The sequence below is a fragment of the Chelonia mydas genome, chromosome 6, assembly GCF_015237465.2.
Source record: "Chelonia mydas isolate rCheMyd1 chromosome 6, rCheMyd1.pri.v2, whole genome shotgun sequence".
Classification (NCBI taxonomy): Eukaryota; Metazoa; Chordata; order Testudines; family Cheloniidae; genus Chelonia; species Chelonia mydas.
The window spans coordinates 73,270,021-73,293,827 of NC_051246.2; the positions used below are offsets into that span (position 1 = coordinate 73,270,021).

Here is a 23,807-nt window from a genome sequence, read left to right on the forward strand (position 1 = left end):
GATCTGATTTATCATGGCATATATTTTCCCCTGAGTCGCTATGGGAGAGGCAATTTTGTAAGTATCTGTTAGTTCTCAGGCAGACAGTGTTCCTATAGTGACTCCTGCTGGGAGCAGTGACAGTAACTATTAGCTACTACAAAGATGACACTCCTATATCATTCCTTGGAGTGACTCTTGATGGGAGAGGAGCAGCTGTGATCTCATCCTGACTCCTTTCCCCTCACAGCTAGACCTCCTCCACCATTATGTGCTGGCACTGGATCAGCTGTAGCTTTCTCCCATGGCCAACATTTCCAAGTTTCACTGGGATATATTTTGCTTCTTGTCTGGTTCTATATTTGACTTGCCTCTTCTCATTGATTTTGACAGTATGGTGAAGTGCTGAACTTGGTGATCTCAAGTAAGAAGACGGGGAGTGCGGTTGTGGAGTTTGCTACAGTTAAAGCTGCTGTAAGTTTAGCAGAAGACCTCAGGTTTACTTTGTTGGGAAGTCTGGAGGTGGACTAGGGAATGTTGACTGATGTTGCGCAGGAAGACTGCAACCAACTGGTAATGAATGATACTGGTGATCATGAGGATGGGGACACTTGTGTATTTATTTGTAATCAAGGCAGCGAAGAGCAATGTAACCGGAGTCTGGTCTGTATGGGAACAGAATTCTAGGGCCAGATCCTCAGCTAGTGTAAATTGCCATAGCTCCATTAACCTTAACTGAGCTCTGACACTTTAATGCAAGTTGAGGATCTTGCTCCTGTTCTTTTACTTCTTATACCAAAACAAGTTATTCATGCTCCTTATACCAAGTGCACTTTTTGTTTGATACGAGTGTGGGCTTCATAAAACAGTATTCTTCACCTGCAGTGGCTGGAAGTGAATCCTGAAGTTTTGTGCCCTATTTGGCCTGGATTTTGGATTAAGAGTGGGAAGCCTTACATGCCAGTTTAAGGAGTGCGCCGGGATGGTGGTGGGGTTTGAAATGAAGATGGTGATGGGAGAATGTTCTCATTGATAGGAGATGGCAGTGAAGAATGAAGTTGGTTTGATAAATAATCCTCTAAAGATCTCCTGGTTAGAGGGCCAGCCACAGAACAATCCCAGCATGAAGTTCCCTGATGGCTCTAGCCAGCCTAGAGCTTCTCAGGTAAGGAAAACGCAGGCCCTTTGTTGTTAAAAATCACTTGTATAGCAACCCAAACTGATACTAAGCCTAACACACATGGTAAGACATGTTTCTTCCCAGGAGAGTTTACTGAGAGGCTCCTTGCTAGTCGCCTGCCTTCCTAGTCAAATATCAAATTCTTTGATATTTTACACTGATCCAGTGGCCTTTTCAGAAGCAGCTCTAACATCAAGAACAGCAAAATGAGACGCAAGCTGGATATTTTTAGCTACTTCACAGGCTGTTTGATGTTCCTACTTTTATTTTTCTGACTCTTCACTCAGTGGCATGTTCCAAGAGGAATTGCCTGTCCACCATCCCAGGTTTTGGGGCTGTGTGTTTCCACTCAGTGCACACACCTGTCTGAGAAGAGTGGCTCTCCCATCTGACTGCAGGCTCAGGTGGTTATGGTTGCAAACTGTCTCAGCTAACTGGATATGCAGTATAGAGCTGACTTGAGTTCCACAGACACTGCAGAGTCTTTAGGTTGGTCGGGGGATGGACAAATCTGAATTCAGCCTAGTGAACTTCAGTGTCCCTTTTTAAGGGCAGACGAGGAGCCCATTCAGACCTCGAGCCCTGTATTTTTCGCAAATGTGAAATAACATGAAATAAACAAAACCCCCATAAAATGAAAACCTTACCACACAGCGGTGGCTCCTGTCCCACAGGGCCAGGGCCATCTCCCCACTCCAGGCATTGCAACATGGTGCATGAAGTTGCTATGCTGCTCTGGTTTGGCCTAGCCACCCCTCCATCATGATGGGGGTGGCCAGATCAAATATGAGTGAGTGGCATTGTGATCTGGGCCAAACCTGAGCAACACTGCAACTTCATGCACCAGGTTGCAACACCCAGGACAGGAAGGTGGGCACAGCCGCATGGGACAGGAACTGTTGCTGCATAGAGTGCACAAAGTGGGTTATGCAACTCCCCCCACCTCCAGGGCATGACCTGACCTCCCCCCAGGTCCTTCTGATCACCTCAGGGCCTCCAGAGCCTCCCCCTGGGGGCAGGACCTGACACCCCCACCCTTGGGCCTCCAAACCCAGGGTCAGGACCCAACCTCTCCCCAGGATCTTGCACCCCTGGGCCTGCAAAGCTTCCCCGCAGGGGCAGGATCCAATCTCTCCCCAGGGTCTCTGACTCCCTGGGGTAGGAACTGACCCACCCACCTCCAGGGCCTCCCACGACACAATGAAATAAAATGAAATTCCCCCAAAATAAAGCAAAATGATAAAAAACTAAAAAGCATTTCCCTGGGCTCTGTTCATACCTAAGGGGTTGTTAATGCAGTTGGAACTTGGTGATGGATTTGTGCAGTTTGCGTGTGAGAGCCCTGGCTTGTGTCTGGGTTTGTCTTTGCTCATTTCCGTAGTAAAAGATTGTTAGCTTCTGCCTGCTGTGAGTCATTAGTGTGGCTGAGCAGAGAGGGAGAGCAGGCCAAAGCAGCTAATGGTATTCCTGCTGGATGGAGGTTGGAGAGTCATTGCTATTGAACAGAGTCCCTCTGATCTGGTGGGGCTGCCAGTCATCTGTTAGCATGGGTGAGGATTTATGACCTACAACTGAAAGGAATATCATCAGCTGGAAAGTTACACTTCTGCCTGACAGTAGTAACTACCATTGCTGTTACACGTAACGTCTACCATTCCTGTGATAGTAACCTCCCAATCCTCCTGTTCCCCAGGCTCAGAACTGTGGGGTCCTCTTTGATTCCTATCTTTCCTTCTCCCCTCTTACCAAGGATTTCCCCAAATCCTGTTGCCACTTTCCATACATTTCCAAAATTCATCCCTGCTGCCAAAATATGAATCCCTGTAACTTCTTGTCTTGGCTGCATTCCTCTGTGCCATCAACTCTCCTCTCCAGTCTATCAAAAATGCGCTGCTAAGAGACTTTCCCTTTCCACTATTCTGACCACCTCTGCCTCCTACATTAGTATCCTCTCTGGTTTCCCTTCTATATTAAGTTCAGAATTCTTACTTTTAAGCTGTCCTTCAGCTCAGCCTTCATCCCATCCCTTTGGTCTGCACTCATTTCTCTTCTGCTGCTCCATTTGGATACCTCATGCTTTTTTTCATGCCATCCCACATGCCTAGATTAGCCTCCCACTTCATGTAAATTGAGCTCCCTCCCTGCTCTACTTCTGCAAATTGCTACAGAACCACAATGTTCTGACTACAGTGCACTAACTATTGTACCTGCTTTTTTCCTGTAGACTATAACTAGGGCCTTACCAAATTTACAATCCATTTTGGTCAATTTCACAGTCATAGGATTTTAAAAATAGTAAATTTCATGATTTCAGCTATTTAAATCTGAAATTTCATGGTATTGTAATTGTTGGGGTCCTGACCCAAAAAGGAGTTGTGTGGGGGTCACAAGGTTATTGTAGGGGGAGTTGCAGTACTGCTACCCTTACTTCTGTGCCTTCAGAGCTGGGCAGCTGGAGAGCGGTGGCTGCGGGCTGGGAGCCCAGCTCTGAAGGCAGAGCCACCGCCAGCAGCAGTGCAGAGTAAGGATGACATGGTATGGTATTGCCACCCTTACTTCTGCGCTGCTGCCTGCAGAGCTGGGCCCTCAATCAGAAGCCACCACTCTCCAGCCGCCCAGCTCTGAAGGTAGCAATACAGAAGTAAGGGTGGCATGTATGGTATTGCCATCCTTACTTCTGCACTACTGCTGGCGGGGCACTGCCTTCAGAGCTGGGCGCCCTGCTAACAGCCACCGGTCTCCAGCCACCCAGCTCTGAAGGCAGCACAGAAGTAAGGGTGGCAATACCGCAACCCCACTAAAATAACCTTGTGACCCCCCCCGCAACTCCTCCCTTTTGGGTCAGGACCCCCAGTTTGAGAAACACTGGTCTCCCCCATGAAATCTGTATAGTATAGGGTAGAAGCACACACAGACCAAATTTCATGGGGGCAGACCAGATTTCACGGTCCATGACGTGTTTTTCATGGCTGTGAATTTTGTAGGGTCCTAATTAAAACCTCCTAGGGGCAGCGAGCTTTTGTCTGACACACTGCAGCTGTTGTACAGTGTTGAGTACACCAGCACCATGCAAATTATTCACAACACTGTCTTATCAGTACCAGTAAGATCTTCTCTGGGAGCTTCTTACTAGCACTGCCCCCTCAGTGTTCGCCAGGGATCCAGCAATGTTGTCCTACAGTTGTTGAAAGCAGCTTTCTCTCTGGAACTGTCCTTGGCATTTTCAAAGCTACTTTAAGATTGCAGTAAGACTTAATATTGCTTTCTTTCTCTGATGTGAAGCTGGTTGGATAGGAGCCATCTGCACCTTCTTTGACATGGTTCACCCAAATGCTAAATGCACCAGATGCCTCTGGTTAGCAACCCCTAGAGAAAAAATGACACCATTTTCTAACCCAGCACTAGTAATTGCTAAGAATTGCTGCCACAGTACTAGTGCAGAATCACTTTAGTAAAGCCAGCAACTGACCCAAAGTGCTCTTAGCCTTGACATTAGTGGTGGCAGTGCCCAGTGTCTTAGATGATCAGCATCTGCTTGTGGTAACATGTCCCAGCGGCTGCAGTTCTAGCCTTTCCCACTAGGAGTAGCAGAAGGGATTGGAACCAAGCAATAACCTCACTGCCCACAACACCCTTGTCATAAAAAGATGAGGGACCAAGGAATGTTTACCTTACAGATCTTGGCACCTTTGTTGTTGTGGCTTGGTACAAGTGAAATGAGGCAAGGACAGACTTGTAATGACAGATACATTTATTCTCACCTATATTTATTTACAGCTGATTATTCAGAGCATGCTCTAAGAAACAATATCTACAGAAGCTGTTCCACTTGCTAATAGGCTGGAGAATTTGCTCTTGCTATATTGTGAGCCTTTTCAGCTGCTTACCTTTTTCCAGTTAGACGATTGATGGGAATGCCCATCACACAGAGTTAGGGGGAAAGAAACCCACTGGAAAAGGAACATCCTGAATTATCACATCCATTTTCTCTGCTCCACATGGCTTTGAGATATTGGAGCTGCCATCTCATCCAAGCTGTCCAGTTACTCAGGAATCCTGTTTCTATGCCCCCCTTTTTCCCCCATGCCTTTTATAGTCACAGCGGTGTTCCAAAAATAACAGGTCTCTGTTACCAAACGTGGCCTTTTTTTTCATCAGGATAAGGTACAGTGTCAGCAGTGGAGAGGAATTCTCCATCCAGTGTAGAGAATAGAAATGCATCAAACTAGATTCCGGCATGTGGCTCTCTCACAAACTGGTGTACTGACAGCTCAATGGGAAGGGAGCCTGGACAAGAACAGCTTATGGTGGGCAAGACAGGACGATGAGACAGGTAGTCCAGGGTAGGGACACTCCAGTGTCTCCTCTTCTCCTGTGAGGGCTAAGGAAACTACTAATGCTGATAATTAATTTAATAACTTAAATGATAAACCCTTTCAAGCTGCGTAATCTCTTGGATTCTGTTTCCTGAGAGTCTGCAGAACATCCTCAAGGAGTGATAGCCCCAAGTCCACTTTGAAGGAAAGGAAGGGATCAGAGCCTGTTTCAGAGGTCCCACAGTCTGTAGCCTGGACCGTGTGGGAGTTAGTCATGTGTGTTTGTGTTGCCTTATGGTACTGAGGAGTGACACTGGAAAAGGAGATGGCTGTAGAGTGAGACTCCGTGTGGTCAATTATGTTGGGGCAGCTGGAACTGTCCAGATACAGCCGGGGTGGCTTAGGAGGTGCCTGTGCCTGCGCTAGATTTTGCTCACTCTTACATACCAGGTACTCTGCTTTATCCTTCAGGTCTCTTAATGGTTCCCTCTTGTACTGTCCATTGTTCTCAAGTGTCTGGCTGGTCTGATTCAAAATAATGACTTGATTACCCAGCTTTTTATGCCTCCTGAACGAAAGACGCTTGAAGAACGTTGTGGATTTAATGGATCCTCTCCGCCAAGTATCCATGCTAGGCAGCAAAAGGAAGGGAGTTGTTCACTGCACTGTGTAGGAGGCCACTGGACTCCAGTCTCGAGTTCAACGAAGAGCCACAACTCCTGTAAGGGAGAAAACAGGCTGGTATCATAGGAAGTGAAAACTCTTTCCTACCACCTCCCTGAGTTAATGGAGCTACCAGATCTTTCGCCCATTTTGTACAGAAGGGAATCTTCCTCTTCAGTATAGAAAGGGCTGAGGTATCTGCCTGTTTATGCTGCAGAAAGGAACTGGTGAACAGCAGCAATGGCATGTAGACACAATGAGAACAGATTAACCCAGCATCAAGAACAGAAGAGCATGTCGGTACCATGGTAACCAGGCACCTTCATGGTGAAGGGCACAGCACAAAAGCCTCACTGAGTCGGTAGAAGGGGAGCCATTATCTATGTCAAACTGAGGCACACAAAAGAAATACAGTCCTAGAGGAATTTAAAATGAGGCAACTAGTAGAGACTGCATAGGAAATGAGCAAGCCTTAGGAAAAGTAATTTTGGAATAAAGACTTACTCTGTGGTGGAGCAGCAGCTCAGTTCTGCAGGCAGAGGGGAGACAGCAGAATTCAGTGATGAGAACCACGACCACCACCGTAGACAACGTACTTGTGTGTCACAATCAGCAGCTCAAGGCAAGATTCTGCTGGATTGGAAACAGCCGGTAAATCCTACAGTGCCTCTTTCTCTTCTGCTCTCTTCCACCTCTTGTCATCTATCTCTTGTCACTGCTTCCCAGGCTCTGATTCCTTGTGCGTATGTATTTGTTTTGAGCCAAGCCCTTGCTGAGTCAGCCACGTCAGAAACTGGGTTTTGCACTGTTGGTAATTGCCAAGATTTCAGGAAGTAGGTGTGTGGAGAGTAGTGAAGCATCAGCCCACGCTCTGCCTGAGGAGAAGGCAAGATTCCTGAGGGGCACTTAAACTGATCTCAGGAGATTTATCAACAGGACCTTTTGTTTTGTGACACAGCTTGGGAAAACTTGGATTCTCCTTGGAGAGCTGTAGCTACAGTGATTTCTGACTGGCTCACTGTACTGGTGAGATCCACAGATGGAAGGAGGGGGTGGTTCTTTTCTCCTTTAGATTTTTAAAGCTTGAAGTGTCAGGTGGTGATGCATACATTCTGCTGTTGGTGACTCACGTGCAAGAGCCTCGTGCTGGCTAATTAACCAACCCAGGCAGATGGCAGTGGGAATCTGCTCTTGGGTAGGAGCTCCAGGTTAGCAATGAAGGGACCTAGTTCATCTGTTGAAGACTGAGATTTGATTTGGCACGAGTGCTGACTTCCTCTGATATTACCTGTATCCATGCTGGTGTCTCATGGTATCAAAATCTTGTTAATATAGATGCTAAAATATCAGTTACAGCGTAAGATTCTTCCACCTTCCCACTTCGAGAGTTCAGTTAATCATGTGCTTCTGTATCCCTCTCAGATCTATTCCATCTCTCCACTAGAGGAAGCTCTTTCCTGGGGTATGATGGAGAATTCATGCCTGCCCCACTTTCCTGCACGAGCCCCCTTTTGCTCTAAGGGATGGCTTTTCTTGCTCTTTCATATTCACAAAGTTCTGTTTCAATCAGCGTGGAATATGACTATTTCCCAGAAATGTGGAATGCTTTTATTGATTTTCAGCATTATTTTGTTAAGGTGGCTTTTTTTTAACTGTAGGTGTCAAGGGAACAAGACAAATGTCTAAAAGTAATGCTATATTTTGGGGAAATCTTGAAGTTATGGGACCATGTACTGCCACTTTTCAAATACCATTGCCACAAAAAGCAGCTGGGCTCTGACAAGGTATCTGTTTTCTGCTACTTGCCTCATTGGCAAGGCAGCATAACTACATTGGCTCCTCAGTGCTAACACTATTATTAATACTAATTTGTATTACCATAGTGCCTACGAGCTGACCATGTTGTGCTAGGGTACTACACAAACACGGAACAGAAAGACAGTCCCTGCCACAGAGAGATTACAATCTAAGTATAAAACAGGAGACAACAGGTGGATACAGACAGACAGTACAAGGAAACAATGAGACGATATGGGTCAGCATAGAAAGCTGTTTGACCTAACCATTGATTTGGTCGGTAAAGCAGATGGTTCCCAAACAGGCGGGAGCAGATCTGAGTCAGAAGGTGCTATTTTTGTACAATCACTTGAGTACACTTTAGAGAGGTTTAATTTTCAGCAAGTGTGGTTTTGTACCTGGCAATATATGCATTTGACTCTTTACTGTTGTAGTGTTTTAATTACACAGTAAAACTGACATCAGATATAACAGTACCGTAGAATGTGAGTGAGTTTATTGCTTATGTAGTTTGTGTATATTGTTACACTATTTGAAACATCAGTAGTTTTTCATTCTTGAGGGAAGCCTGTTTTAGAAAGATAGCTAGGGAGGGTCATCTTTAGTTATTGCAGATCACTCTTGTGATGTTGATTTGAAAAGGAACATTAAATCAACTTTAATGGTAAAAACTTGCATGAAGAACAGAAAACAACAAACACCAGAAAACACCAGTAATTTAGGTTAGTTATGGCTGAATTATTTTTCTCTAGCCTCATTAAAACACTGGAGATTCTAGAACTGAATGCTCAGAAAAACGTTTAATTGCTTATTTTGTGCATTTGACAATACTTTGTGATGGTCACTTTTCTCTGTTGTTCGTATGGCTCGTACACAGAGAGAGAGGAACACACAAAAGGGACTGTAAAATCACAGAAACTAACACAAGGGGACTGAGGGGTCAGTGTAAACACTGAGTAGATTAAGTTGACAGTGCCTGTGTAATAACCTAGAATAATCTGCCCGTCTGAGAACGTTATATTTACTCAAGCAAAGCACATTGTTTAATTCTACTGTTTGCTTATGGAAATGAGTTTTAGTGGAAATGGAAGTTCCTGAGTTTGTGTATTTGAGAATTCCCTCCTTAGCTGTAGCAGGATTAGGGGGAGTGCAAGCTTCCACAGGCCACCCCGCCAACCCTTCACATAGCCTTTTGGGACCAGCTGGAGGAGCTAGAGGGTAAGTCAGTCTTCTGACCCCATTCTGTCTCTGTCCTCTCTGCTGAGATGGCCCATGAGGGTGTTCATTCTGATAGCCAACAGACAAGTGTCTACTTTATGTAGGCCAAACAGCTATCACATAGTAACAAATGTCATTGCTAACCTGACCAGCTGGGTATCTCTAACCTGCTGACCTGCCACGTGCAGCACCCATCTTTACTGCCACTGTGGTGTGTTTGTACAGTTCATAACAAGTGGAGATTTCTGGGAGTTTGGAAACTGTGGTGTAGGCTGTTCTTTACAAATCCAGTTCTGTCATTTGTTCCCTAGGATTCCGTGGTCTCGGAGCGGGATTATGAAAGCTTGGTTATGATGCGAATGCGCCAAGCAGCTGAGCGACAGCAGCTGATTGAGCAGCTCAAACGGGAAGACGAGGAAGAGTCACATACATAGCATGGTGGAATACATATTCTCTCCCCTATCCTTCAGCTAAAAACTTGTTTTCTTAAATTAAGTCAATAAACTTCTTTTATTTTTTTTTTTTTACAACCTTGCGGGAATATTTTCTTGGAAAGTGGACAGTTAACACTCAGCATCCACACAGTCCTTTGATGGAAGGGGGAGATGGCTGTCACCTAATCTAGACTTTAAAACAGTAGCTGCCCTGTAACTGAGGACCTTTTTCTGAGAGGTGCTAACAAAATGCAGCTCCCACAGATTTAAGAGTTGTAGCTGCTCAACATCTGTCAGGATTAGGTCTTGAATTTTTTACACAGGAGCAGAAGTTTTTCATATAGCTTCTCCAGTCACACACATCTGACTGCTGAAAGTAGCCCATGGAAGGAAATCACACAGTCTCTTTATATTAATTCTTTATTACTTCATCGGCTACAGTAGGAATTGATCAGTACAAATCAATCCAGGAATTATATGCAGTTTGTGAGATTACACAACCAATACCTGAAATAGTCACAGGACCTTTCTCCAGTGATGTACTTCTCTAAAGATATTTCAAAGACCATGTGTTACACTGGAATGGCAGTCTCAGGGCTGACCAGGACAATGTCTGCCCACGCCAACCATAATCCCACTTGAGAGTCAATGTTCAAACTGTTCTCAATGCTAAGGGGAGCTTGTTCAAATAGCAAGGACCGGGTCAGTGTCTGGCATCCTGTTCTTACTGTTCCAGGGAGATTGCAACAAGTAGTCTATGCTTGACCTACTCTGAGGACTGAGCAGGGGCTGTATTTAAATGGTGGCCTCATGAGCGAGAAGATCAATGCTTAACTTCTCCAGGGGCAAGACCAGGCTAGTGTTTGACCTCACTCAAATACTTACTGAATGGGCAAGATTAACACTTGAAGTGCTGGCATTTCCCAGACTGCCATTCAGACAAATACTTAGGAGGAGCCCTCCAATCTCCAAAGGATTCATGCATGATTTACCCTTAGAATTGAGTTGGCACATCTGCTTCCCCTTAGAGCTCAGCTAATGGCATTGATGGTAGTTTTCCATTATGTGAAGTTTTGACTATACAGCACTTCCCTTGAGCATGCCTGGAAACTGGGACAAAAAAGAATTAATTAATGGGGAAGCTCAATGCCAGTCCTGTGCTAGATGATCCGCAGCAATGTCTTGTGCAGGTGGAACACTACAGTCTTCCATGCTACTCCTTGTGGAGGCACCAAACCAGGGTCTGGCCCACCCCTGTCATGCTGACCACTCGGTAGCCATATTTCTCCAGCTTGTCCAACACAATACGGGGCGCATCATTCACGTAGTACTCCCAGCTGCAGCCAAAAAAGAAGAAAGGAAACAAGATGGGAAGGTCACAATGGATGGAAGAGGAACAGCTTCCCTTGCTAAACAGACTTCATGTCTCCAGCAAAATCAAGTTAATCCTGTGCAAGACACTGCTGTCGCCACTCTGGGATAGAGCCCACCAAATGTGCAATGTCCTGTTATACTACACTGAGACTAACAACCACAGGTTTCAAACTCTGTGAAGCAAATTTGCCCAGAATTAAAGAGCCACCTAAAATTGGAGTGTAATTGTCCAAAACCACAGTCTGATTGGGTGCCTCAGCCTTTTAGAAGATTGAGCTGTTGAACCAACTCTCACCTGTGCACTGTTGGGGTCTCACCAAAATGAGGAGAATCCCTTTACTGATCTGAGAGAGGAAGCAGCATTTTATTTCTCTTTGAAGGTCTGCTGCAGGGGACTTGAGACCTGAAATAGGTATTGGTTGAAGGCTCCAAAATTGAGTTTCTTAGGCAGCCAGTGTGCAGAAACACTCATAGCCACACTGCCACAAGGAGAGAAGAGCCCTGTTAGAAGGTGAATACATTCTAGGCAGAACTGGTAGTTAAGGTTGCCTGCCCTTTCCCATTCTATGAGCCTATTTTCAGTTGCTCATAACTTTGACCATTCAGGCTGAAGCTTTCTATGCTGGGTGTCTGCCTCAGGCTGAATTGCATTGGAAAGTTTTCACAAAAAGTATTCAGACATTGCTAAGGCGGCGATGAGAAATATACACTGTTTGCTCATGTTAAAAAAAATTCTTAGTTTACGTGAGACGCTCTGGTGCCCCCGTGGTTTGCAACCTGGGCTTGAAATTTGTCAGGGGGGAGCCTTTTTCTGTTCTCACGAAGATTCCCAACTTTGACCAAGTTATGAGCCTATGAAAAATCTGAGTTCACACTGGCTCAGTAGACATACTAGAGTTTTGCAACTAAATTCTCTGAAGATTGTCTGCACTGAGCATGCTCCACGCAGAGCAGGACTGTCCTTCCAATTGATTTTCCAGGTTGGTCATGGTAACAGAAGCAAGGAGACTGTGCTCTCAGTGCTCCCCCTTGCTGGCAGTCAGGCTGCATAGAGGTGAAAGAAGCCTGACTCAAATGCAGAGGGGACAACGGCCAGAATGGGGAGGGCGACAACAGGAGTAGGTTGGGATAAGGAGCCTGTGGGGTGGAGACTGGGAATGAGAAGGGATGTGTGGGGAGATAGACTGGACAAGGGACCAGTGGGGACTGGCTTGTTCATCCAAACTGTGTGCACTGAATGAGGTAGGTATTCTTTGGGGGGAGGGGGAGAAGAGTATGATACTGTAATTAGACTGTACCATAATGTATATGCACAAGGGGCTTAATAAAGGTTGGACAGACAACCCTAATTCTGGCATTTCCTAAAATAAGTACTTGACTTTGCATCCTTAATAATGTTCTTTTACTCTAGTTTTTTGGATGTAATGCATATAAAAACTGATTGGAAAAGCTACCTAATTATCTGCCAGGATATGACCATACCAACAGATATGCTGATAATGATTGGAGCTATGGGATCAGAGTTAAAGCTGTTTGTGGAATCTTAATTATAAATTTCCTGACTTCCAGACACTAAAAAACCCCATAGAAATTCCCAAAGTTGCTAAAGTTGAGGTTGTAAATTATTACTGAAGTGTGGGGGGGTATTTTTAAAGTATAATAATGCTGAGATGTGAGAGCTTGCTGAAGACTTCTATTTTATTTCTTCTGACACACTACACTTTGTTATAATTATAGGTGTGATATAAAGATATTACAACTGCTTTTGAACTTAATACTTCCCGTAAGAGGCTTTCAACATGCTTTTTAAGTGTCAATTTAGGCTCACATGTTGAGGTAAGTTCCATTATGCAGGTGAAGGAACTGAGGCAGGGAAGTTTTGTACTTGAGCAAGTTGGTGGTGAGCCATGATCAGAACCCCGGTTGAATTCCTTGCCCTGTGCCTTAGTCACAAGACCCTTCGTTGATCAGACAAAAGAGCATCCTATTTCACTTAAGGATTATAGTCATCAGTGTTTGTAGCCTGTCTGAAACTGTGTGGATTGGCTGTCAGAATTTACAAATTCCTCCCTTCCAGCTAAAAACCAGCAGAGAGAACTATAACTTCAGCAAACATCATGCAGAGCTTAAACTCTGAGCTAACCAAATTACGGTAACCTCAGATGCATCCTGAATAATTCACATTAACCATGAAGCCTTCCAAAACAATAGTGACAGGCACTGCAACTATGGCATGAATGTGCCAAATTGGGAGAGTCTAACCTAAATGATCCGAAGGCTCGAGCTGGAAAAAAAGAGTTACGGTGCTCTCCCAAGCTCAGCCTGCTGGGGACACCAAATGAAACTCCCAGGAGCCTGTGCAGACCTTCAAAATAGGATCACACGTGCTCGTTTGGGATTTGGATACACCCTGGAGCAGGGCTAGATTAAGAAATAGGCACAACAGACACATGCTTTGGACTCAGCCTCCCAGCCCTGTGGTGAAGGCAAATTCTAAGCTTTCATTTATTTATTTGGGGAAGAAAAAAAAAAAAGGTACTATCCTTCATAGTTACAGGAAAAGCCTGGACGTGTGACCCACCTGTAACTGATGCAGTGACACCTGCTTGAGTCTGCAGCCTGCCTCCAGCAGAACAGCAGTCACAAGGAGGAAAGCTGTCTGGCCCTACACCTACCCCAAAGACAACCAGACCCGCCCTGGGTGGGGAGGTGGCTTAGATGCCCTGCTGGCAATGCAGTACTGGCTCTCCCCCTACTGGGGCTCAGATCTCCTCTCGGCTCCACTCCACAGGTCAGACTGTGGGTGGGAAAAGGTGGTGGTTCTAAAATGAAATGCCACTCTCAGTAAATTGTGCAGCTCTACACAATGTGATCATCCGTCTTTCTGACAGGCAGTGAAATCGTTAATTTTAGTGTTAGGATTAGGCACCTGAGTTAACATGAATTCGGGCACCATTCACCTCCCTTAGAGCTTTTATTTCAGGCTCTCTGCAAACTCAGACCTACATGCATTGGTTTGTGAGTGAGCTTCAGGCTTATAATCAAATGCTGGTTATACAACTTAATTATGGAATCACTACTGTGGATCCAGAACACAGTGAAATCTACCCATTGTGAAGCTTTATTTACAATGAGGTAGACAGAAAATCCTGGAAGTGCTTGGAGTTAAGCTTAGCTCTTCCTATAGTAAAGTTTCATGTCATTCTAAACAGGTTCTGCTGGGCTAATGCCCTTGGAATGCAGCAACTGTCCTCAGCGGGAGTGAGCTGCTGCATTCCAAGGGGGTTATTTTCTTCATACTCCCCGTCTCCTCTTGCTCAACCCCAGCAGTGGGAGAGGCAGCACGGAGCTGCTGCTCTTTGCTGTGGCCATCAAGAACTATCCTGTACGCATGCCATCCTAGCAAATGGGTGGGGTGATAATTAGCTTGCACTATTTACAAGACACCTACTAGCCTGAAGCAGATACAAAATATGCAGGGCGGGAGGTGGGTCCTGGGGCCAACTCCCTGATGGGAAGCCCAGCCCCACTACTGCGGGACAGGAATAGATTCTGGGATTGCTATCAGATGCTGTACCTCTGTCATGATTTGTTTTTGCAACTGCTTCTGACTGGTAGGTGTCTTACAAATTTGAAGCCCGTCTACGCTGCCCCCCCCACACACACACACACACAGGGAGTGACATGGATATTTTTGGTGTTATTCCTTCTTTAAAAACAAACAAAACCAAACCTGGTGGTGACTGCAGCAGTGATGTAGGGATGCATCCACTGCTTTACCATAGGCCTCTTTTTTTCTGGGGTCCTCTTCCCCCCTGCATTACTCTATTGCCTGCCCCTGTTCGTAGCCCTGTGGCAGCAGCTCGAAAAACTGAATATCTTGACAATTTCATTGCCACCCAGTGGTTTTGAATAGCAGCATGAAACTGATTAGAGACTTGTAAATTCCACTCTGTTGCCATTAATTAGGCTAAACTATGGGGCAGAAGAGGTACTAGAACTGTGTCTTCAAATGCAGGAAGACAGCACTGCATTGGTTTATGTTTGGAAAGGTCTCTTCAATCACAAGGACTAGAACTTTTTCTTACCCAACTGAGAATTTAAGTTCTGTAGGGGTAGATAACTTAGGCCTCCATTTGCCAGGGTGATGAGTGAGGAAGGAGTTTTGCAAAGCTCTGATCACTAAAGTTTCAGGATACAGGGGGAAATGAGTAGGCTCCTTCTGTGTAATTAATGCTGCTGGGTTTTTTTCTCCTCCTCCACTCAAAGATGGAGGTGGACTCCAGTCAGCAGAGAAATCTAATAGCTTCTCCTCCACTGTGTTAATGATTTTTGTCAAAGAGAAATAAGCAGATCAAGTAAGAATGGACTTTGGATGCAAACAACGTCAGTAACGCTTATAGGTTATACTAAAGTGGAAGGTGGTGTCAAAATCAATGCAAGCAGCAAAATAATAAGCAGGGACCTAGAGAAACTAGAACTATGGACAGAAAACAGCATTAAAAACTCCAGTTGGAAAAATACAAACTAATATGTCTGGGGGGAAATTAGAAATTCACTGCCCACTGAAGTCAATGGAAAGGCTCCTATTGATTTCAATGGGCACTGGTTCAGGCACTCAAAATGGACATCTGGACAACAGCAGAGAGTGGCTAAACAGGGTGTCAGCTTGCAATGGACTCTAGCAGCGAAAGAGACCAGGAACCAAATCAGGGAGCCAGGAAGTGAGTCATTCTCAATGCAGCTCTGGCGAAACTGTACCTGGATTATTGTGTTCAGTTCTGGGCACCTGAGTACCAGAAATATTAATGACTGGCAGGAGTTCAGATAACAGCAACAAAATGATTAGAGGGCTGGATAAAGGACTGAATCATGAGGAAAGATTAAAAAGCGAACTATGCCGAGCTTGGTTGAGCTAGGAGAAGAAAGGTGTGCACCATGATAAGCGCCTACAGATATTTGGAGACCGTAAACAGCAAGGACATTAGGGTGGTAAAATGGGAACATCCCTACAGAAAAAGGACAGATGTAAGCTTAGCATTAAGAAATGCTTCCTGGCAATGAGATATAATAGTACTGTAGACAGTGACTTGCTGCTGCATCATCCTAGGCAAGTCACTTCACTCCTCTGTGCCTCAATTTCTACCACTTACATCCTGGGGACAGAGACACTATGGCTACGTCTACGCTGCAATAAAACACTTACGGCTGACCTGTGTCAGCTGACTCGAGCTTGCGGGGCTCAGGCAGCAGAGCTGTAAAACCGCAGTTCAGATATTCAGGCACGGGGTAGAGCCAAGCTCTGAGACCCTCCCCCATTGTGGGGTCCCAGAGCCCAGTCTCCAGCCCAAGCCCAAATTTCTGCACTGCAGTTTTATAGCCCAGCAGCCCGAGTCAGTTGACATGGGTCAGCTACAGGTGTTTTAATGCAGCATAGACATAGCCTTGCTGATCTTTGAGACTGGCAGATGAAAAATGCAATACAAATATTATTTGCAGCCGTGTTGGTCCCAGGATATTAGAAAGACAAAGTGGGTGAGGTAATATCTTCTATTGGACCAGTGTCTGTTGGTGGAAGGGACAAGCTTTTGAGCTTCACAGAGCTCTTCTTCAGGTGTGGGCCCTTTCCACCAAAAGACATTGGTCCAATAAAAGATATTACATCACTACCTTGCCCCTCTCATATAAATATTGTTTTTGTTGTTGTTTGTTTTAAACAGGAAACTAAGAGGCAGTGCAAACTTTATACAGGGCTAACAGCGAAAAAGAGTTCCCAAGTTCTAATCCTAACTTTGCTGCTAATTTGCTAGGTGGCCTTTGGTAAATCACTTAGGTACCTAAACACCTTTAAAAATCTGACCCTAAATCCCAATGATTTTAGTGGGAGTCAAGCACCTAAATACATTAAAAATACCTGACACTTAACCCTAGGTGCCTCAGTTTCTCCATCTGTAAAGAGTAGGTCAAATTATCTGGAAATCTTTGCAAAGCAGGCTCATTATGGATAAAGTCTATTAACCGGGAGTCATGCTGATGACCCTGTTCTTTTGAAGAAAAAACTAGACATAAAGGGATGTTCTCTGGATCCACCGCAATGTTTGTTGAGAGATAGGCTTCAGGGTAGCAGCCTCACTGACAGAAACACCAGTTTCATTACAGGTTTCAGAGTAGCAGCCCTGTTAGTCTGTATCCGCAAAAAGAAAAGGAGTACTTGTGGCACCTTAGAAACTAACAAATTTATTTGAGCATAAGCTGTAGCTCACAAAAGCTTATGCTCAAATAAATTGGTTAGTCTCTAAGGTGCCACAAGTACTCTTTTTTTTTTGTAGTTTCATTACGGTACACTACTACATCTGTCTTAACGAGACAGACTGGAGGGGCGTTAATGGGCCACTTCACCTTGAAAGCTCCCTTGAAATATGTGTTTATTTATGCTAAACAATCTGTGCCACTTTGCATTTAGCTGTGACACTCTAAGTACTTTTCCCAGACCTGAAGAGGAGCTCTGTGTAAGCTCAAAAGCTTGTCTCTCTCACCAAGAGAAGATGGTCCAATAAAAGATATGACCTCATCCACCTTCTCTCTTCAATGAGAAACTTCAGGAGTGAGAAAAGAAAACTGCCTCTGCTAGGTAGAGGGAGGGGTACCTGACAAAGGATTGGGGATGGTGAGGAGAGGGAAGCAGAGAGAGAAGTAGCACAGAAATACTTACAAATGGTTCCCCAGCATGTTCCTCTTAATGGCACCCAGGTAGTCCATCAGATGTTGATCAGAATGTTCATCTCCAACCATTGTGGGTCCAACTTCCTGCAGAAGGAAATTAAAATTTAGCAGATGAGAAAAAAATACCATAGTCCGTGCATTTCTTCATCCCACTATTCAAGGGACAGGTTAAACAGAGAAGAGACAAAAAGCTCAAAGAGCAAACCCTTGCCATGTGAGGTAGGGTATGTTCCCCACCCACATCCACGAGAAATGTGAGACTTTGTGGGGAAGGTTATTTCTTGTACTTGTTTGCCAACTTACACTCCTGCTACCAGGATCACAAGCAGCACATCTAGGAAGGAGAACTACTGGGAAGGAGATGGAGAGGAGAATCTGTCGTAGGTGGGCAGGAGAGATCATGTTTATTGGAAACCTCTTTGTTCTCTACATCCTGGTCTACACTACGAAGTTCGGTCAATGTAAGCCACCTTGTGTTGACCTAATAATGCATGTGTCTACACTTAAATTTGTCTCCCACCAATGTAAGTGTCCCATTATAGCGACACAGTAACATCACCTCCCCAAGTGTCATTGAGCCATGGCTGATGTACTGAGATCAACACACTGCAAGTGAAGACACTGCATTACTATGTCAACCTTAACAGTCCTCCAGCAGCTGTCGCAGAATGCCCGACACTGACTGCTGTAGTCATAATTGTGAAATCCACTGCCCTGGGGGTCACAGAGACCAGAAGCCCCAGCTTAAAGCCCTTCCAATTTTTGAAATGCCTTTTCCTGATCGTCCTGGTTGGTGAGCACACCTCTATTTGCTCTCCATTGTTCTGTGCAACCACCCAACTGACCAGTGCCAGCTACACGCTCCAGCTTGGTGTAAACAGGAGGTATTGGACCTCTGAGGCCTGTGGGAAGAAGAGCTTTTGTGTGCAAGCACAGCTGTGGATCAGCTGTAGAAATGTGGACGTCTACGAGCAGATTGCATGGGAGATGCAGAAGAGTACAGCAGGGATCGGCACCAGTGCTGTGGGAAAGCGAAGGAACTGTGGCAGGCGTATCGGAAGGCCAGCAGTCGATCCAGTGGAGAGCCTCAGACCTGCCACTTTTACAAAGGCTGCATGCCATCCTTGGTGAAGACCCCACCACCACCCCACAAACGACCATGGAAACCTCTGAGGAGCCCAAGTCACAGTCCCTGGCATGACCAGCAAGCACGAGTAGAAGGTGGAGGAGGATGGGGGACATGCGACCGGAGGGTCCAGCTATGCCATGATCCAGCACCTGTCTGAGACTCCACTGCAGCCCAGTCAATCCTGGCAGTTGATCATCGGCGAGCCCAATGCAGGGGAAGGAATTTTGGGTAAGTGTAACTGTATTTCCCATCACAATGATGTACTGATGGCACCTCAACTTAACAGGACACAACTAACAACTGTTAATTAATTTACTCATACTAGAAGAGGCGTAGGTACAACAGAGGTAGAGTTACCTGCTTGTCATTCCCCTGTAATGTTCCTTGCTTATGTCCCTTGAATCCTCCTGAGAGATCTCAATGGAACTTCCATGGAGGTACTCTGCAACCCTCTGCCAAAGGTTTCCAGAGATGGCAACCTTATTACTCCCTCTGCTGTAGGAAATTTTCCCACGCCAGTCAGTGCCAACTTTGGCAGGCACCATTGCAGCACGCAGGCTAGCAGCATGTGGGCCTGGACAGCTTCAGGACATCAGCAGTATCTGTGCTCTCTGTGACTTTGTTACCCTCAGGAGTGAGATCTCAGCTAAAATCATCACCGCCTGTGGGAAATGGTGCCAGTATTCAGTGCTCTTGGCCTACACTCATAGTTTCATGCAACCAAGCAATTGCCTCCTCATTTCCCTCACTTCTAGCAAGCCATATTCAATATCGCTGCCGCTGCGAGTAGCACCATGCACAAGCATTCCAAAGCAGAAATGTCAGCAAGCATGTCTTGTTTAAAACTTTAGGGGAGCAAAAGAAGGGAGTTCTGAACCTTAACTTTTACTTTTCATCATGACTATACTGATAACAGTGCCTGCAGCTGCACACATTGCAGACTGTATGGAGAAGGAAGGCCCAGGAGTCCCAGCAGGAAAAGGAGAGGGAGATGCACCAGGACATAATGGGGCTTCTCCAGCAGCAAGTCAAAATGCTGGAAACTTTTGTGGACCTACAGGTTCACCAATCCCGAGCTCCTCTCCTTTTGCAGTCCCTGGAGAACTCCATTGCAGCACTTCCCTACACCCCCCCGTGACACATGGCATCAGGGGGGCCACATCCCTATTCTACCCCAGGGAACATTAAGGACAACCAGTTTCACACCTACTGACCTGTGAGAGCCACAGCTGCTGTATGTGTAGGTAACATGGGCATTACAATTCTTTCCCCTTGTTAAGTTCTGTTTCATTAATTTATTAAGTTTTCAATGTATTTGCTTTTAAATTGCACAGATTTTTCTTTGCACTGATTTTGTTACTGAATAAAAATTATTTGGAAAACAATTCATCTTTATTGGTTCACAATATATGCTGCAGAGTGCCTAACACCCACTTACTTGATACTCACAGGCTCAGTAACAAACAGTGTAATTATCATAAATGTACAGCAAACACCACAAAATTACTAGATGCATTGTCAGAGTTATATTCACAGATGCACACCAAGCACCACACAATTCCTAACGGGCCCCAAAACAGCAGGCCAGGTAGAGCACAATACACCACCACACATTGCTGAGTTTGAACAGCCAGACACAAGGGCTATTAGAAGAGCTCAACTTGGAGCTTTATGGGTCAGGGAGGCTTTGAAAGAGCATTTTAACAATGAGACACAGTAAACAGCAGCTCCAGCTCCACCTCCACCTCAGCAACTTTTCCCCCTTTGCTTCACAATTATTATGCAGAACTCAGCAGGCAGCTATAGCCATTGGGATGCTTTTTTCACTGAGATCTAATCTTGTGAATAAAAAGCACCAGCGTCCCTTCAATCTACCAAAAGTTTATTCAACTGTCATTCTGCATCTGCTGAGCTGGAAGCTGAATCTTTCCCTAGTGCTGTCGAGATGGCTGGTGTACAGCTTCATGAGCCAGAGGTAGGCTGGGTCCCGCAGGACCACTATTGGAATTTCAACATAGTCAGTAATAATCCACCAGTCCAGAAAGAAAGTCCCTGATTGTAGCTTTCTGAACAGTCCTGTCTTCTTAAAGATGGGAGCATCATGCACCTTTCCTGACCAGCCAACACTGATGTTGGTGAAGTATCCCCGGTGATCCACTCACACTTGCATAACTATAGAAAAGTAGCTCTTTCTGTTTTATGTATTCTGTGGCAAGATGGTCTGATGCCAAAATGGGGAACTGTGCGCTCTCTATTGCTCTACTGCAATTCTGGATCCCATAGCTGCAAATCCATCCACTGTGTCCTGCACATTGCCAAGAGTCACAGTCCTGCATAGCAGGAGATGATTAATGGCCCTGCACACTTGCATGACAGTGGTCCCCATGGTGAATTTTCTAATTCCAAAATGATTTCCCACTGATTGGTAGCAATTGAACATTGCAAGTTTCCACAGTGTGATCACCACTCATTTCTCCGGTGCCAGTGCAGCTCCCATTTTGATGTCTCTGAGCTGGAGGGCTGGGGCGAGCTCGAAACACAGATCCAGGAATGTGGAATTGCACATCCGAAAGTTCTGTTGTCATTGCTTGTCATCCCAAGCCTACATTACAATGTGATCTCACCAGTCAGTGCTCATTTCTTGGGCCAAGAACGGACACTCCCCCATCTGCAGATGCTCTGTGAATGCCACCAACAACCTTGAATTGGTTCTCGCTATGTCCCACAGCAATCTGACCGTCAGGCAATCATCATGTTCCCTGCTGATTCAGTTATTCTTGCAGCTCTGCTAATACCGGGGGATCGTGCATCCTCTGCTTGCAACATGTATGACAATAGTGCAGAGCTGTGCAGACTTCATGGTTCTGTCAGAGATGGCAGACAGCGAGGAGCATGGTGCAGGTTCGTGGGATTTTTAAAAAGGCATGAAAATTATGGGATATAGATGACATTACAGGATGGAGACAGTTGCATGCTGGGAAGTTGACCCCTGGTTCCCAGTCACCCCTTTGTGACTTGTTTCTGCCCCACCACACATTGCCAAAACTTCCCAAAAAAACAGTGCACTGGACAGTGGCAGGATGCATACTGGGATACAAGCCCTCCTGGTGAGTACACGCACCGCCGACACAAGGACCCAGGGATGCATGCACACAAGCGATATACTAACTGCGGAGGCTTTATGCCGACATAACTTATGTTGATCAAAGTTTGTAGTGAAGACACTCAGGGTATGCCTACACTGCAATTAAAAACCCGCGGCTGGCCTGTGCCAGCTGACTCAGACTCGCAGGGCTCAGGCAATTTAATTGTGGTGATGTTTGGGCATCCGTGTGATGTTTGGCCTCAGGCTGGTGCCCGGACTCTAGGACCCTGCGAAGTGGGAGGGTCCCAGAGCTCAGGCTGCAGCCCGAGCCTGAACATCTACACCATAATTAAACAGCCCCTTAGCAGGAGCTCCAAGAGACAAGGGCCAGCCAGTGTTTGGCTACTGATGTTGTTTGCCCACTTAAGCACTTCCTACAGGACACAGGAGCTGTCTCCTCTCCCAATGGAAGTGTGAGCCTTAGGCATATTGCTCTAGCAGAGCCCTCTGTTGGCTGAACAAGGAGAGGTGCGGATGGGGTTTCAAAAAGATCCTTCTTCCAGATGAAGTGAGCTGTAGCTCACGAAAGCTTATGCTCAAATAAATTGGTTAGTCTCTAAGGTGCCACAAGTACTCCTTTTCTTTTTGCGAATACAGACTAACACGGCTGTTACTCTGAAACCATTCTTCCAGAGGAATTCTCTAGCAGATAAATGTGGTTTCATGAAATGAGAGGAAGATGCTGGTGACCATGTCTGGGAATTACCAGGTACAGAGACATGCCAATGAAATGTAAAGTGATTGGCATGTACTCTTTAAAGCGAAGAAAAACAAATGGGATGGAGGTAGAAAGACAGAGGTGCTTTACATTGTGTCATGTATATCCCAACTGCTTGTATTAAAGAGCATTTACATAGTGCTACAAATGTGTCATTTTACAGAACATTATCTGCCCCAAAGAACTTCACAAACCAAGGTCGTAATTATACTGTAATGTGTAAGGCAGGGGGCTAGGTTAAAACATGGTAGCCCTGGATACAATCAGAACACGGGTCAGTCTTACAACATGGATGAGACCAAACCATGTTTTAACCTTGTTCCTGAATTATACTATGGCTCTGGTCTTTTGCATGGCCATTACCAGACTATATTGATTATGGTTAAAACAGTTAGTTCCCATCTACACTGTAAGAATGAACTGTGTTTTAACTATGTCTGGGGACAACAGTCTTGTAACAGAGTCCTCCAACATAATAGAAATTACAGGGCTAACAGGAACTAAAGACAACCCACAGGACAACAGTCCAGGAGGAGAGTGCATTTGGTGAGGAAAGGAGGACTCGAGAACAAAGCACCTTAAACACCTAATACTCTGCCTGTCTGTAGCACTTCCAGCCACAGAATTCAGAATGCTTTACAGTCATTTATTTTTTAATCTTCACAACCTGTGTGAGGTAGTCACTTATCACCCCTACTCAGGGTGGATTGATTTAAATCAAGGCAATTTAAATCATCTAATGGAAAGCCTTGATTTAAATAACTGATTTTAATAAACTCTTTCATTTGTGCTTCAGTTATTTTCTAAAGAAAGGTGCATTCTCATTCATTGATATAACCACTAAAACATAGAATCATAGGACTCGAAGGAACCTCAAGAGGTCATCTTGTCCAGTCCCCTGCACTCATGGCAGGACAAGTATTATCTAGATCAGTGGTTCCCAAACTTCTTCCGCTGCTTGTGCAGGGAAAGCCCCTGGTGGGCTGGGCCGGTTTATTTAACTGCCGCATCCGCAGGTTCGGCCGATCGCGGCTCCCAGTGGCCGCGGTTCGCTGCTCCAGGCCAAAGGGTGCTTCTAGAAGCGGCGTGGGCCGAGGGACGTACTGGCCGCTGCTTCCAACAGCTCTCATT

At 45.4% G+C, this 23,807-nt stretch overlaps 3 protein-coding genes across 4 annotated transcripts in view; 1 reads left to right on the forward strand and 2 right to left on the reverse strand.

Moving 5' to 3' along the window:
- Positions 1-9,679, forward strand: part of DNAJC17 (DnaJ heat shock protein family (Hsp40) member C17) — a 26,581-nt gene extending 16,902 nt beyond the window's left edge. Inside the window, exons 9-11 of the mRNA XM_007055784.4 lie at positions 373-453; positions 1,016-1,144; positions 9,465-9,679. Coding sequence (XP_007055846.1) covers positions 373-453; positions 1,016-1,144; positions 9,465-9,587 — 333 coding nt within the window. The 3' untranslated portion in view covers positions 9,588-9,679. The remainder of the gene's footprint in view (positions 1-372; positions 454-1,015; positions 1,145-9,464) is intronic.
- Positions 4,004-23,807, reverse strand: part of C6H15orf62 (chromosome 6 C15orf62 homolog) — a 25,167-nt gene continuing 5,363 nt past the window's right edge. Inside the window, exons 2-4 of the mRNA XM_037900473.2 lie at positions 17,674-17,768; positions 6,643-7,790; positions 4,004-6,194 (exon numbers count right to left, since the gene is read on the reverse strand). Coding sequence (XP_037756401.1) covers positions 5,596-6,105 — 510 coding nt within the window. The 5' untranslated portion in view covers positions 6,106-6,194; positions 6,643-7,790; positions 17,674-17,768 and the 3' untranslated portion in view covers positions 4,004-5,595. The remainder of the gene's footprint in view (positions 6,195-6,642; positions 7,791-17,673; positions 17,769-23,807) is intronic.
- Positions 9,994-23,807, reverse strand: part of GCHFR (GTP cyclohydrolase I feedback regulator) — a 19,335-nt gene continuing 5,521 nt past the window's right edge. For both annotated transcript variants that reach the window (XM_043548130.1, XM_043548131.1), the window contains 2 exons: positions 17,674-17,768; positions 9,994-10,924 (listed from right to left, as the gene is read on the reverse strand). In XM_043548130.1, coding sequence (XP_043404065.1) covers positions 10,801-10,924; positions 17,674-17,768 — 219 coding nt within the window. In that variant the 3' untranslated portion in view covers positions 9,994-10,800. The remainder of the gene's footprint in view (positions 10,925-17,673; positions 17,769-23,807) is intronic.